This window comes from Ornithodoros turicata, chromosome 1 (genome assembly GCF_037126465.1).
Source record: "Ornithodoros turicata isolate Travis chromosome 1, ASM3712646v1, whole genome shotgun sequence".
NCBI classification, from domain to species: Eukaryota; Metazoa; Arthropoda; class Arachnida; order Ixodida; family Argasidae; genus Ornithodoros; species Ornithodoros turicata.
Window position 1 is genome coordinate 174,497,314 of NC_088201.1, and position 12,481 is coordinate 174,509,794.

The 12,481-nt window shown below is 48.8% G+C and overlaps 2 protein-coding genes across 4 annotated transcripts; one reads left to right on the forward strand and one right to left on the reverse strand.

The window, feature by feature from the left end:
* Positions 1-5,347: 5,347 nt before the first annotated feature.
* Positions 5,348-8,179, reverse strand: LOC135373148 (uncharacterized). 3 transcript variants are annotated; one of them, XM_064606409.1, is made up of 5 exons: positions 7,992-8,179; positions 7,780-7,919; positions 7,362-7,530; positions 6,685-6,771; positions 5,348-5,603 (listed from the first exon to the last, which is right to left on the reverse strand). In XM_064606409.1, exons 1-5 carry the CDS (start codon positions 8,172-8,174, stop codon positions 5,598-5,600), a joined length of 585 nt encoding a protein of 194 aa, XP_064462479.1. In that variant the 5' UTR covers positions 8,175-8,179; the 3' UTR covers positions 5,348-5,597. The 3 variants fall into 3 exon arrangements, with proteins under 3 accessions (XP_064462479.1, XP_064462482.1, XP_064462476.1); XM_064606406.1 differs by lacking the exon at positions 5,348-5,603 and having other exon boundaries at positions 5,637-6,771; XM_064606412.1 differs by lacking the exons at positions 6,685-6,771; positions 7,362-7,530.
* A 1,214-nt stretch (positions 8,180-9,393) lies between these two features.
* LOC135390554 (uncharacterized protein K02A2.6-like) lies at positions 9,394-10,794 on the forward strand. Its single transcript, XM_064620262.1, has one exon. The coding sequence runs from the start codon at positions 9,394-9,396 to the stop codon at positions 10,792-10,794; it is 1,401 nt and encodes a 466-aa protein (XP_064476332.1).
* The last annotated feature ends 1,687 nt before the right edge of the window (positions 10,795-12,481 follow it).

Here is a 12,481-nt window from a genome sequence, read left to right on the forward strand (position 1 = left end):
ATATAAATACCAATACGCGGACCAAGCGACGTATATGTCGTCGGCTGTGCGACCTTCGGTCTTCTTCTTCTTCTTCGTCCCACGGAGAATGGCCATTAGCCCCAAGGGAGATCGGCCAGGGCTATGAGGACGTCCAACGGTACTATAATTTGACCGTGACAATTTGGGTGGGGAATGTGGGGAAGGTCGGTGGAGAAAGTAATGATGATTGAAGTGGTGGGGGTGCTGAAGTTCGCTTGTTTCGGCTCCATGGCATGAGGGCAGACGTCGTGCATGTCGTGGTTATTTGCGTAATTGACAAGTAGAGGCATTGTAGTATTCGTTAGCAGTAGACATTGTAGTGGAGTCATTGTGTAGTAGTCAGTGTAGATGCGTGGCTGTGTGTTTGGCCGTAGCTTTCTATTCCAGGTAAGTAGGATCCCGCGGGGTTGGATACACTACACTGAAAGCGTGGCGCGAAGTTATACTTGGATTAAACCAAATCAGTCAGATGCCACTGTAATCTTCGGCCACCCTTTGCAGACTTATGTTGCTTTGACTCGCCTCGTGCGGGGGAGCCACCGGAATTTCTCGGACCTAATGGGCTCCTTCGGCGTGCACGGAGCACACGGTCTTTCAAATATTCTCCCCTTCGTTTTTTTCTTTTTCTTCTTCTGTTCTCTTGCACGTAATGCATTGTGAAAGCAAACTACCTGGGCTCAGCTCTAGCACGTATTCGTGTATACAACGCTGCAGCATAATTCCCAACGTGTGCGCGTGTGAACTTACATAAGCCCCTTATACGCTAGCCACACTTAATGAAACGTAATGGCGGTAAGTTCAGCTCCTCACCAACTATAATCTTGTGTGGCGTCGTTCTCTCCTGGCTTGTTGAAAGCAGGGGCGTGTTGAAAAAACGCAGTCATTCGGGACGATGGTTGCTCAGGAGGTGAAGTTACTGTCATTCCGTTTAAAGCATTAAGTTTGCGGCGTGCCTAGGGTACTAGAAAGTAAAGCACCGGCCACACTCATGCTGGTCAGAATGAAAAGAACATGCCAAGTTGGCTTTCTGTGTGAATTTAAAATAAAAGAAGCAAAAACGACCATACTGACAGAGTATCTAAAACTCGCCAGTAGGTCTAAAATGAGTCGAACTCTCTGTTTGCACTTGTTCCACAGACACTTCACGCTAACGCCGAGCACGGCGGCGGTCAGTGCTGACACAATAACGTGCCCTTTACACATAAAGTTCCCGAGCTCACGATCGCACCATTCCAATCCAACTACATACCATGAAGCGTCGTTATTTGATTAACGTCTATTCGTGATCCTGAGTGGTAACGAATAATTTCAATTATTTAAATGACTTAGGTCAAGGTAGCAGGCTTGGTTGACAGATATTCCTGGTGAGATTCCGCTAACAACCCCGCGACCTGAGCTACGTGCGGGGAAAGTCAATCCAAACCAGAAATTCATGGGTATGTTCTTCGTGGGTAACCGCTACTAATCTTGTCTTTCTGTAATATAGTGACGACGACAAAGTTGCGGAACTGTTCACGCGCTGCGCGTCCTGTTGTGTTCGCATTCTTGCTGTAAGCTTCCGTTGGAAGCGGATGGTTTTCTTCGGGCTCTCTGGTTTGGAATAAACCTTTGGATGGTTCATCTGCTGGCTCTCGATGATGTAACACTGGCGACGAGAAATCCAACCCACGTCAGGCTCCATTCTCCACGATGTCTCTGCGGCTACACGAATTCAGCGAAGGTGCTGACTGATCGTCATGGATCGAACGCCTGGCGTTCTACTTCGAAGCCAATGAAATCACCCAACCCACGAAGAAACGGGCGTTTCTTCTAAGCCAATGTGGTGAGCGGACATATGAGACCATACGAGCCCTTGTCCACTCTCGACTTCCAGCCGAAGTGGATTATGCCGAACTTGTGCAAATTCTCAGTGGACACTTCGACCCTAAGCCTACCGAACTTCTGGGACGCTGCAAGTTCCACAAACGGGACCAACTTCCCTCGGAATCTATTTCACAGTACGTGACGGAGCTTCGAAGTATTGCGAAGGAATGCAACTTCGGAACACCAGCAGCGAGGCCTTTGCAAACCACTGCAGAGTCAGGCGATGCAATAGCCCGGCCGGCCGACCCCGTTCCAGCTTTGGGCACGTCACTACCGCTCAACGTAATGTTGAGAGACAGGCTGATTTGCGGAGTTCGAGACCCAGCGCTTCAACAGCGTCTACTCACAGAACGGAACATTACCTTCGAACGCGCTCTGGGCCTAGCCTTGGCTGCAGAATCCGCTTTAAACCAGCAGGCCCACATCAAAGGAATGGGGGACTCTCAGCAAATTAACGCAATGGCCAAGAAGGTTCCCACTAAGAAGCGGAAGAAGGATCGGCAACATTCTCAGCCATGTTTTCGCTGCGAGGGACAGCATGATCCATCGGGTTGTCGATTCAGGGACGCCGTTTGCCACTTCTGCAAAACGAAAGGGCACATCGAAAAGGCCTGTAGGTCCAAGAAGTCACAGATGAAGGATCGGACAACAAATCAGTTGCAGCCAGAGCACGAAGACGTTACAGTACCGTCAGTCTACACGCTGCATAACGTACGCTCCGAAGTAGCTCCGAAGATAACCATGGCTTTGAGGCTCAGTGACGTACCACACGTAATGGAGGTAGATTCAGGCGCCGGTTTTTCGATTATTGGCGACGACACATACAGGAACTTATGGCGTACTCGACGTCCAAAGCTTCAGCCAGAACCAACAACTTTGTCAACTTGGTCGGGCCAACCGTTGACACTTCAGGGGAAGATCACGGTTACCGTTCAGATGGACGACAGCACGCATGTTCTACCCCTACGAGTAGTGAAGGGAGCTGGCTCATCTCTCTTAGGGCGCGACTGGTTCCAGTGCCTCGGAATCTCCGTCAAGGTCAACCAGATGCGCATGACTGAGACAGTCGATACTGTACTGGCACAGTATTCGGACGTCTTCGATCCGGCTTTCAACGGACACAGTGGCACTCCAGTGCACATCACCATGAAACAGGAGGCTTCATCAAAGTTCTTGAAAGCTCGGCCTGTACCTTTTGCACTCCGGGACGCGGTGTTTAAGGAACTCGAGAAGCTCGAAACACAAGGTATCTTGGAACCTGTGCAAGCTTCAAGATGGGCTACGCCAATTGTGATCGTTAGGAAAAAGGATAATACCCTCCGGATTTGCGGGGATTACCGAACGACAGTAAACGCAAGCGTGGAATTGGCGTCGTACCCGCTGCCAACGATAGACCAGCTTCTGTCAACGTTACGAGGAGGAAAGTTTTTTTCAAGAGTGGACCTGACTTAAGCATATCAACAGCTTCGTGTAGACGACGCCACTGCGGAAGCACTAATAGCAAATTCCACTGGTCGTTCTGGTGCACCATAGAGCAGTGTAACACCCTCACCACAATGAGGGGCGCTCTCCGCCAGTGCAACTACACTAAACCGCCCAGCGGAACATCCGAGAGGGTTTCAGTGCAGCGGCGCTGCCCCAAACAATCTTCAACGCCACCTATGTTGGCAGCTGTGCCGTTGACCAGGCAGGCAACATGGGTAAACCGCGAAAACCGAAACCGAGAACAGCATGGACGGCATGGACGGTGTGTATCAACTGTGCTTGGATAATGACGAAGCGCAGCGTTTGCTTTTTACAATGTGCAGCACAAATGGTAAGTTGAAATAGCTGCATTCTCTACTTTTCGATATCTGTAGCGTTATGTAGCGTATGTTATGTAGCGATATCTGTAGCGTTATGTAGCGTTATCTGTATTCGTCTTCGTTTTATAAGTTTTGCGCCCTGTCTCTGGGGAGAGTTTCGGACGGGGCCTAGCCCACCCTGGGAAGTTCCGGAGGTGCAAATACCCCCCCCCCCCCGTAGTCGGCGCTTGTGGGCATAGACCTTCATACACCAGTTGTGGTACACAGGGAAGCAAGCACATCACAGACATCAGAGCTGACCATGAAAGTTCTTTTTGAAAGACGTGTAGAGCGGTTCTAACTGCACCTAATGAAAATCCTTTAGGGGCAAGCAGCATTAGTACCGGAGCCAGTCAGCAGGCCGGCCCATCTGGAGCTCAACTAACCCCCAGATCCACTGCAGGTATGCCTCCACATGTCACGAACGCCATAGACTTCTTGCGTGGTCGTAAACAACAAATGTATCAGTGAATTAAATGTGAACACACAAGCTACACGACATCACCAGTAATTTGCTAATGTGTACGATTTTTATATTATTCATTTTATTTGACGACAGACACAATGACAGAAATTCGCATGATTCGATCTTATTTGCCAGCACAATTTTTTGTTTTATTTAGTTGCAGAATGGACAGACGGAGAAACGAAGCTCCTGCTTGACAAGTATGGCTTGTACCTCGAAAAAATTGGCCCTCTAAAACGCTTCAAAAATAGGAAATCAATGTTTCAGAAGATATCTCAGGACATTTTAAGTATATTGGGCACCGAAAAAACACACATACAGTGTGAGAATAGAGTACAAAACAATATTAAGACGCAAGAGGCATGCCATCAAAAACAACAGTCAATCAGGAGCTTCGCCGCTCCCTGTTCCATACCAAGAGGAGCTCCAGGCAATCCTCCGCAAAGACGACAGTATTGATCCTGAAATTTTGCGGGTCGCCCATGGGGTGACATACAGAGGGGTATCGACCACTCACACTGCACAAGGGGTCCCCTCGCCTACTGTCACTACCGTACAAGCCAGCACCACTCAGGCTGGGATTGCCATTCCTCATCCCCCTCAAGAACAGGAATTAGCACCTTCAAATGAGGAGGGGTTAGTATATTTTCCAGAATCTACCGGCAGGCAGCTAGAATAGGTGTCCTCAAGATATATTGCCTATATGTGCCTTTTGCAGTGCCTCATTCCCCACATCACCACCAATGGGGTAGAGTATTGCCTCTGGCGATGAACAACCCCACTCTCCATCTCAAAATAAAGTTGTTGTTGTGTTTTGCAGTGGACAGCTGGAGAGTGACAGAGATGGCAGGGAACCACGCCCAAAGCGCAGACAACGGCCAAGCACTGCACGCATGCGTGACATAAAGCTGTTTTTTGAGAAAATGGAATAACTAGAAGAAAAAAAGGAACAAAGAAGAATGGAACGTGAAGACAGGAGGCGAGCGGAACGAGCAGAAAGACAACAAGAAAGGGGAGAGAGGCATCGCAAGAACATTGAAATTCTAGAGAAAATTCATATAGTCTTGATGCCCTTAACAATAAAATAAAGTGAATGCTCAAGCCACATGCCTGGCCTCCATAACATACCTCCTCACACAGACACAACTTTTTTTTTTTGCAAGGTGCAAAATTATTTATTGAAACCAGACAAACCAGAGGGCTGGGTCGTTGTGCCAAAAGCTTGGCAGTTTGATGTCGGTAAAGTTGACCTGGGCAGAACCAGTGGCCGGATTGTGATCGCCTTGGTGTTGGTCCATGGCTTAATCTTGGTTGCAGGAAGGAGCGAAACGTTCGGGTCACCAAATATGTGGGAGCTAGTAAGGAGCAACCACACTGGGACAGAGGTCCGATGGGGCGACAGTTTATTCCTGGAATGAGCGTGCGAGAATGACGATCGAGATCGTGTGCGTGAAAAGGGCATGCTGTCCGTCTTCTTTTACGGTAGGTGGCCGACACAGGTTCATGCGAATTGTGGGTCAACAGCCCGGAGGGAAGAAAGGGTCCGTACGGGCTTCTACGGCCGGAGTGAATGGCTGCTTTGTTAGAGTGCGGAGGGGATTATGTGAACATAGTTATCTAGGCTACAGACCGGTTACAGAAAAATGGAAGGTTCACGAACACGTGGACGAAACGGGACAACAGGCAAGAATTGGTAAGCATAGCGAAAGATAAGTAGGTTAGTGGTTACGTGGGGAAAATTCCAGAACGAGCAAAGGATTTTTTTTTAATATACATTTGTAATACAAAGTTGTGGCATGCAATAAAGAGAGCAGAAAGCAGTGGCCATGCAGTACATAACAGATGATATATAGTATAGTTTCCTTACCATCATTTACATTTCAACTCTTGAATGTTGTCACAAACCCTACCCCAACAGTTTTACATTTAAAGGTTCATAGACCTCATGACTCTGAGGCGCTTAAGTTCTCCAAGCTTCCTAAGAGCACACTCCCGCACATCTGCAGCTTACACTACTTCATTTGTTTGAACTTCTGGAGCGCATTCAACGTCATCAATGGAACAGTCACCAGAGTTTATGCAGAGATTGTGAAGTACACAACATGCAAGTATAAACTTTGACGACTGGTCCACCGTGATGAATTCAAGAAGCTGCAACTGCCGAAATCGCTGCTTTAAAATACCAAATGCATTCTCAATGCGTACACGCGTCCTGCAGAAGTTAAAATTAAACTGCTTCTGCTCCTCTGTCAATGTACCGTAGTCCCTGAAGAGAGTAAGCACGTACTCCCTCAAGGGATATGCTGCATCACCAAGAATGTGATACTTGTTGACACAACATATGTACGGCAGCTTTTCTGCGATTGATGAGGTTCTGAAAACCCGTGCATCATGTACCTTCCCCGGGAAACCCGTTGTGACATCGAGGAAGCGGCGCTTGTCATCGCACACTCCCTGCATGGTCAGAGAAGGAATATCGTGTCTATTTACATAAGTGGACTTTATCTTGTGTGCTGGGCACCGAATCTGGATATAGGTCCCATCAATGCATCCGATGGTACCTGGGATTCCTGAAATCTGTGAAAAGGGTGCCTCATGTTAACGATTAGAATAGAACATCTCAAAATAAACAACTTTCTATAAAGTGAAGCAAAAACAGTGAACTTAAAGGGGTTGGGACACCTTCATAGATACGGTTCATTACATTATGGCCTCGTTGTACCACACACCGTGATATCAAAGCCGCACGGGTTTCAGTATTCACGGTGCCCACTTTCTCCGCTTCTATTACCCTCATCGCTGTGAAACTTTCAATGCGGGTTCACATTGGATCTTTTACATTTATCATGGATAATGTGGGATGACCTATTTTAACCCCTTTGTGAACCTTTAAAACAATCAGATCAGTGAAGGAACAGATGAGGAGTGTGCAAGCGAGCTGGTGGGCATTCAATGAAGGCAACATTTCCTTGAGTTTGAAGAACAATAAGAGAAATATAGAAAAGAGACACTACATATGCATATGTATAGTGTAGTATCGTATGTAATGTCTGTTCTCTGTATTTTTCTTCGTTCCTCTAACTCAAGGAAATGTTGCCTTCATTGAATCAGGTACGTATGAATTAATACATTGAACAACGCAAACAAATGAAAATCTGACTTCTAACCTCCTGAAAATCTCTTGCAACTGCATCTAGGTCGCTGGGGAACTTTATGACGTGTCCGGCTTTGTCAAGCAGGAAAGAGACAACCCTCCCAATTATCCGATGCATAGTAGTCTCACCCACGTTGAAATGTCCAGCGACGTCTCTGATGCAGCATTTGTTACCAGCATACCTGTGCATTTTCGAACACAACTTGTGTGGCTGACAAGCAGGTTAATGAGCTAAAGTATGTTTCTGTTAAATGAAACGAGTGAGTACACACAAAAGCTGAAATAAAAAGGCCAACAGCACTACAGAAAGCATCTCATATGTTGGTATTGTTCCCCAAGTTCGCGTGATTATCAAAATTCAATATCCATGCTGGATTATAGTCTGCATATGTGCTGAAAGGACCGATCAACGAATCGGAAGAGTACTGTACCAGAGAAATGCGAGGACATGTTCCTCTGGTGACTTCGGCGGTGATCCGCCTCGATTGCCTGCAGGGTTGTAGGGGGATGCCGCAAACCCGCGCACCAGTGTGTCGCACACATCTCGGCTCAGCCGAAAGTTTCTCCTGAACTGCAACGGAAAGATCAGAAGATAGGTACTATACATGTCTGCGTCGGAGGCTGTTAGAACTCGGGAACGTACCCCATTGTCCGAGTACCGATGCACGGTGTCGTCGATGAAGTTTCCAATCTTCGGTCGCATCAGAGGAAGGGAAAAGAAAGTTTCGAAGGCGTTCAAATACGCCGATCCTCCTTCGCTACTACTGCTATCTCTGCTGCTGTCACTGCTTTCGGAATCCTCAACGAGACCGAAAACCACTTCCATTTCGTCCGCCATGTTCATTCAGGGACCGTCCGGAAGCGGGCGCACTCCCGTGTTCCGGTCTCCACCGCCGATTTTCTCCGTGCAGGCAGAGTTGCACTGGTGTTGTACTCGCCCGGTGTAGTCGCCCCGTAACGACCAGCGGAATGCGACGCGCTTTGCATTGAAACGACCAGTGGAACACGCGCGCGCTGGCCAGTGCAGGTTTTTCTGCACTAGAACGACCAGTGGAATTCGCTATTACAATCACTACACTCAAGGGATTGTTCAAGGTGAAACGTCTACCGTTCGGAGTTTCCGTCTCCCCGCTGGTTTTTCAGCAATTCATGGATCAACTCCTCATGGGGCTTGACGGCGTGGTCGTCTATCTTGATGATATTTTGATTTCCGCCGCAACCATGGAAGAACACGGCGGACGTCTCACAGCCGTACTACAGAGGCTCAGGCAAGCTGGGCTAAAAGCAAAACGGGGGAAATGCATCTTTGACGTGCAAGAGCTTGAGTTTTTGGGACACATCGTCAACGCAGAAGGAGTTCAACCTTCTCACAGCAAAATACAGGCTATCACCGATTCTCCACCACCCACAAACAAAGCGCAGCTGCATTCCTTCCTGGGCATGCTGGCATTCTACTGTAAATTCACCAAAGACCGAGCTACGATTGCAGAGAGTCTGCATAGGCTTTTGGATGCGGAAGCCCCTTGGCGTTGGGAAGAAAAACATCAGAGGGCATTCGACGAGCTGAAAGGAAGGTTGCTGTCCGCTCCGGTCCTTCAGCACTATGACGAGAAGAAACCCCTGTTCCTGTCCTCTGACGCCTCGCCGTACGGACTCGGCGCAGTCCTGGCACAGCCTGACGATCAAGGAAACGAAGCTCCAATTGCATTCGCTTCGCGCACACTGGGGAAAGCTGAGCGCAACTATGCACAGTTGGATAAAGAGGGCTTAGCCATCGTGTTTGGAGTGACACACTTCCACCAGTATATCGCAGGGAGAGAAGTAATCATCTACAGCGACCACAAACCCCTACTGGGCATCATGGGCGCGGACCGCCCGATTCCTGCAGTTTCATCTTCACGTATGACAAGATGGTGCCTGTTGCTCGGGGCGTACAGCTATAAACTACATTACAGGCCGGGAAAACTCCATCAAAACGCCGACGCCCTCAGCGACTGCCTCTACCTGTAGAAGAGGATGAACCAGCGGGACCTGGAGATGTGCTCATGATCGAGGCAGTTTCCATTCCCCCTCCCACGCCTTCGGCTATTGCGCAGTCAACTGCACAGGATACAACCCTCTCAAGAGTGTATCAAGGTGTACAGTCGGGTTACGTCTCAGATTGGACCGGGAAAGATTTTCTGCCCTTCAACGTAAGAAGGAACAAACTTTCTACCCAAAAAGGTTGCTTACTTTGGGGTTCGCGAGTGGTTATTCCCCCAGCGCTACAGTCGCAAGCTCTCAACCTGCTCCACGCTGACCACAGAGGAATGACAGCCATGAAGCACGCTGCAAGAAGTTATTTCTGGTGGCCACAACTCGACACCGCCATCGAGAACGCCGTAAGCAGCTGCCACACGAGTCAGCGCTATGCCAAGTCTCTGCCCAGACAACAACCACCACCGTGGTCTCGTCCTGGCGTCGCTTGGTCTGTCCTCCACATGGATCTCGCTGGACCGATTCACGGCCAATCCTACCTTGTTGTAGTTGACGCCGTCACGAAGTGGCTCGAGGTGCGACCCGTGTCCACCGCAACAAGCTCCACCCTCATCGACGCGCTACGCGCCATCTTTGCCACTTTCGGACTTCCGCAACTCGTGGTCAGCGATAATGGTACCGCCTTCGTTTCCAGCGAGATGAAGTCGTTCTTCAGCCGCAATGGTATCCGCCACGTAACCAGCGCCCCATATCATCCCGCTACAAACGGCCAGGCGGAGAGGATGGTTCAGGAGCTAAAGCGGGCCCTGAACAAACACACTCAAGGAAGTATTCAGTGTCGTCTGTCGAGATTCCTCCTGAACCAGCACACCACAGCGCATGCGGTAACCAAGGAGACGCCAGCCAAACAAATGTTTGGAAGGGAATTGAGGACTGCCCTGGACGGAATTCACCCGCATTACGAGGACTCGTCCCCCGACACCCAAGCCCAGCTTGACGACCACTTCAAGGTCGGCGAGACCGCGTGGTTCAGGACTTTCACCAATAATGGAAAGTGGTGTCAAGTGAAGGTCTGCAGGAAGGTCGGCAAACGTTCCTACGAGGGCCTCACACAGGATGGACGACTGCTTCGTCGGCATGTGGATCACATGCGCAGGTCCTCTTCGCCGGTTGACAGCACACCAGGTCTCACGTCAAGCTTCCGGTTCCCCACTGGTGACATAAATTCGCCACCTGCAAGGCTACCGGTGCCGCCAAACGACTCGCCTTGCCCCACAGACGTGGTCCCCGTCACTTCCCAAGCTCGTTCGAGACATATTCCTCAATGGCTTTCCACAGCGGCGGAGCACCCGCCTCACGACGACGCTCCACTACCGGCAGCACCTAGGGACATCATATCGGGGCCTACGTCATCTCGTGGTAGACCACTCAAGAAACCTGTGCGTTTCGGACATTCAGTTTCAGACTAAGGGGGGGAAAAGTGTAATATAGTGACGACGACAAAGTTGCGGAACTGTTCACGCGCTGCGCGTCCTCTTGTGTTCGCATTCTTGCTGTAAGCTTCCGTTGGAAGCGGATGGTTTTCTTCGGGCTCTCTGGTTTGGAATAAACCTTTGGATGGTTCATCTGCTGGCTCTCGATGATGTAACACTTTCATGTCGCACAAACTCTTTCAAAATCCTGAACGACCACTAACGCCTTCCTGCCCGCTTCAAACACTCCCAAGCAGCAAAATGTACTGAAAGTCGAGTGCAATAGGGGTGGAGGGGTAGGTGGAAGGCCTTGAACAGACTGATGAAACTAAAGAACATTGATAAGACACATACCGTCCACCCCTATTGCACTCGACTTTCAGTACATTGTGCTGCTTGGGCTGTAACACACACGGAAGCTTCTTTTAACCTGCCTGTTGTGCTTCATTCGCACCCGTCGTTCCTGAACCGGTTCGGGAACCGAACCGTTTGGAAAGAACCGGTTTGAACCATTATAATTGCCTTCTGGACCTGAACCGGATCCGAACCTTTATCGCCGAACCTAAACCCGAACCGGACCGTTAAACGTCTCGGTTCGACTCTCTGCATACAACCGGTCACATAGTTCCGAACATCTTCTGTTGTGTTTCGCTTTTTATCTTTCACTCTGTATCTGAATAGACAACCCTAAATCTGAATACGCAGAATCTGACACTTGCAACGACGGAAACGCGCATTTGAAGCGTTTTTTTTTTAAATAATAAATGACACGGGCCGTGTGCTACTTATATAGGGACCAAAAGCCGGCGTGATACGCTTAAGCGCAGGAATGTTGTGCTCTTCGAGTCATGTGCCGAATATTGTGCCCTGGAGACATAGTGGCGTCTATCTTCTTCATTGTATCTTGCTTTGAGTACTGATATGTACCACCTACACCCTTACACCAATCAACCCACTCGCACAGCACGGAACGACTTGCAGAGACCCGAGACGCGTTGGCCGATCGAAAGAGAAAGGGTTCTCGGTCTTCTAACCAAGTGAAACACTTTGTTCGGCGTCAGTCATGGTGTGCTACATCATCGTTGTGCCTATCATGTACGCTGTGCGGATCCTTGCCAAGGGCTCCATAGTTGGCCGATCGACTGCTTAAAAGTATGAAAGTTGTCGTAATATAAATGATGTAAACTAATATTCATAAAAGTAGTATTCAATAAATCGCGTAGCTTCTAATTTTACCTGTGATGTCGCGTGATAATAGGGAGCTTTAAGATAGCCTTTGTTAGAAATACAAATGCAAAACGTATACGCTATATCGGACGCAACGGGTGAGTCCCCACAGTGCTTAGAGAGTAGCGTTTCCGTAACGTAAAACCGCTGTCTTGCGTTAGTTGCTTGCAGCGCCATTACGGCTGTAGCAGTGCAGACTCAAAAAGGAATAGAAAATGAAACAGAGAGGCACTTAAGCATGTTTTTTTTCCCTAATAAAAATATATGCTATCGCAAGAAAACTCCTGCCATGTTCAGAATGCTCACGCTCATATAGTTGAAGTTGACGTGTATCAACCTTGACGTCAAGTTGACGTTATGGCATGCTTTCAAACCCAGTTTAACGTTCGCTGGTTTCAGTATCTGAAGTATAATGTTGAGACAAGACTGTTATATCACGAACACTTTCAAATCAATA

Coding starts and splice junctions, on each gene's coding strand:
- LOC135373148 (XM_064606406.1), bottom strand. CDS start 8,174: ATGGAAGTGGTTTTCGGTCTCGTTGAGGATTCCGAAAGCAGTGACAGC. Junction 7,920..7,991: donor ATCGGTACTCGGACAATGGG/GTACGTTCCCGA, acceptor TTTCCGTTGCAG/TTCAGGAGAAACTTTCGGCT. Junction 6,772..7,361: donor TTGCAAGAGATTTTCAGGAG/GTTAGAAGTCAG, acceptor CCCTTTTCACAG/ATTTCAGGAATCCCAGGTAC.
- LOC135390554 (XM_064620262.1), top strand. CDS start 9,394: ATGATCGAGGCAGTTTCCATTCCCCCTCCCACGCCTTCGGCTATTGCG.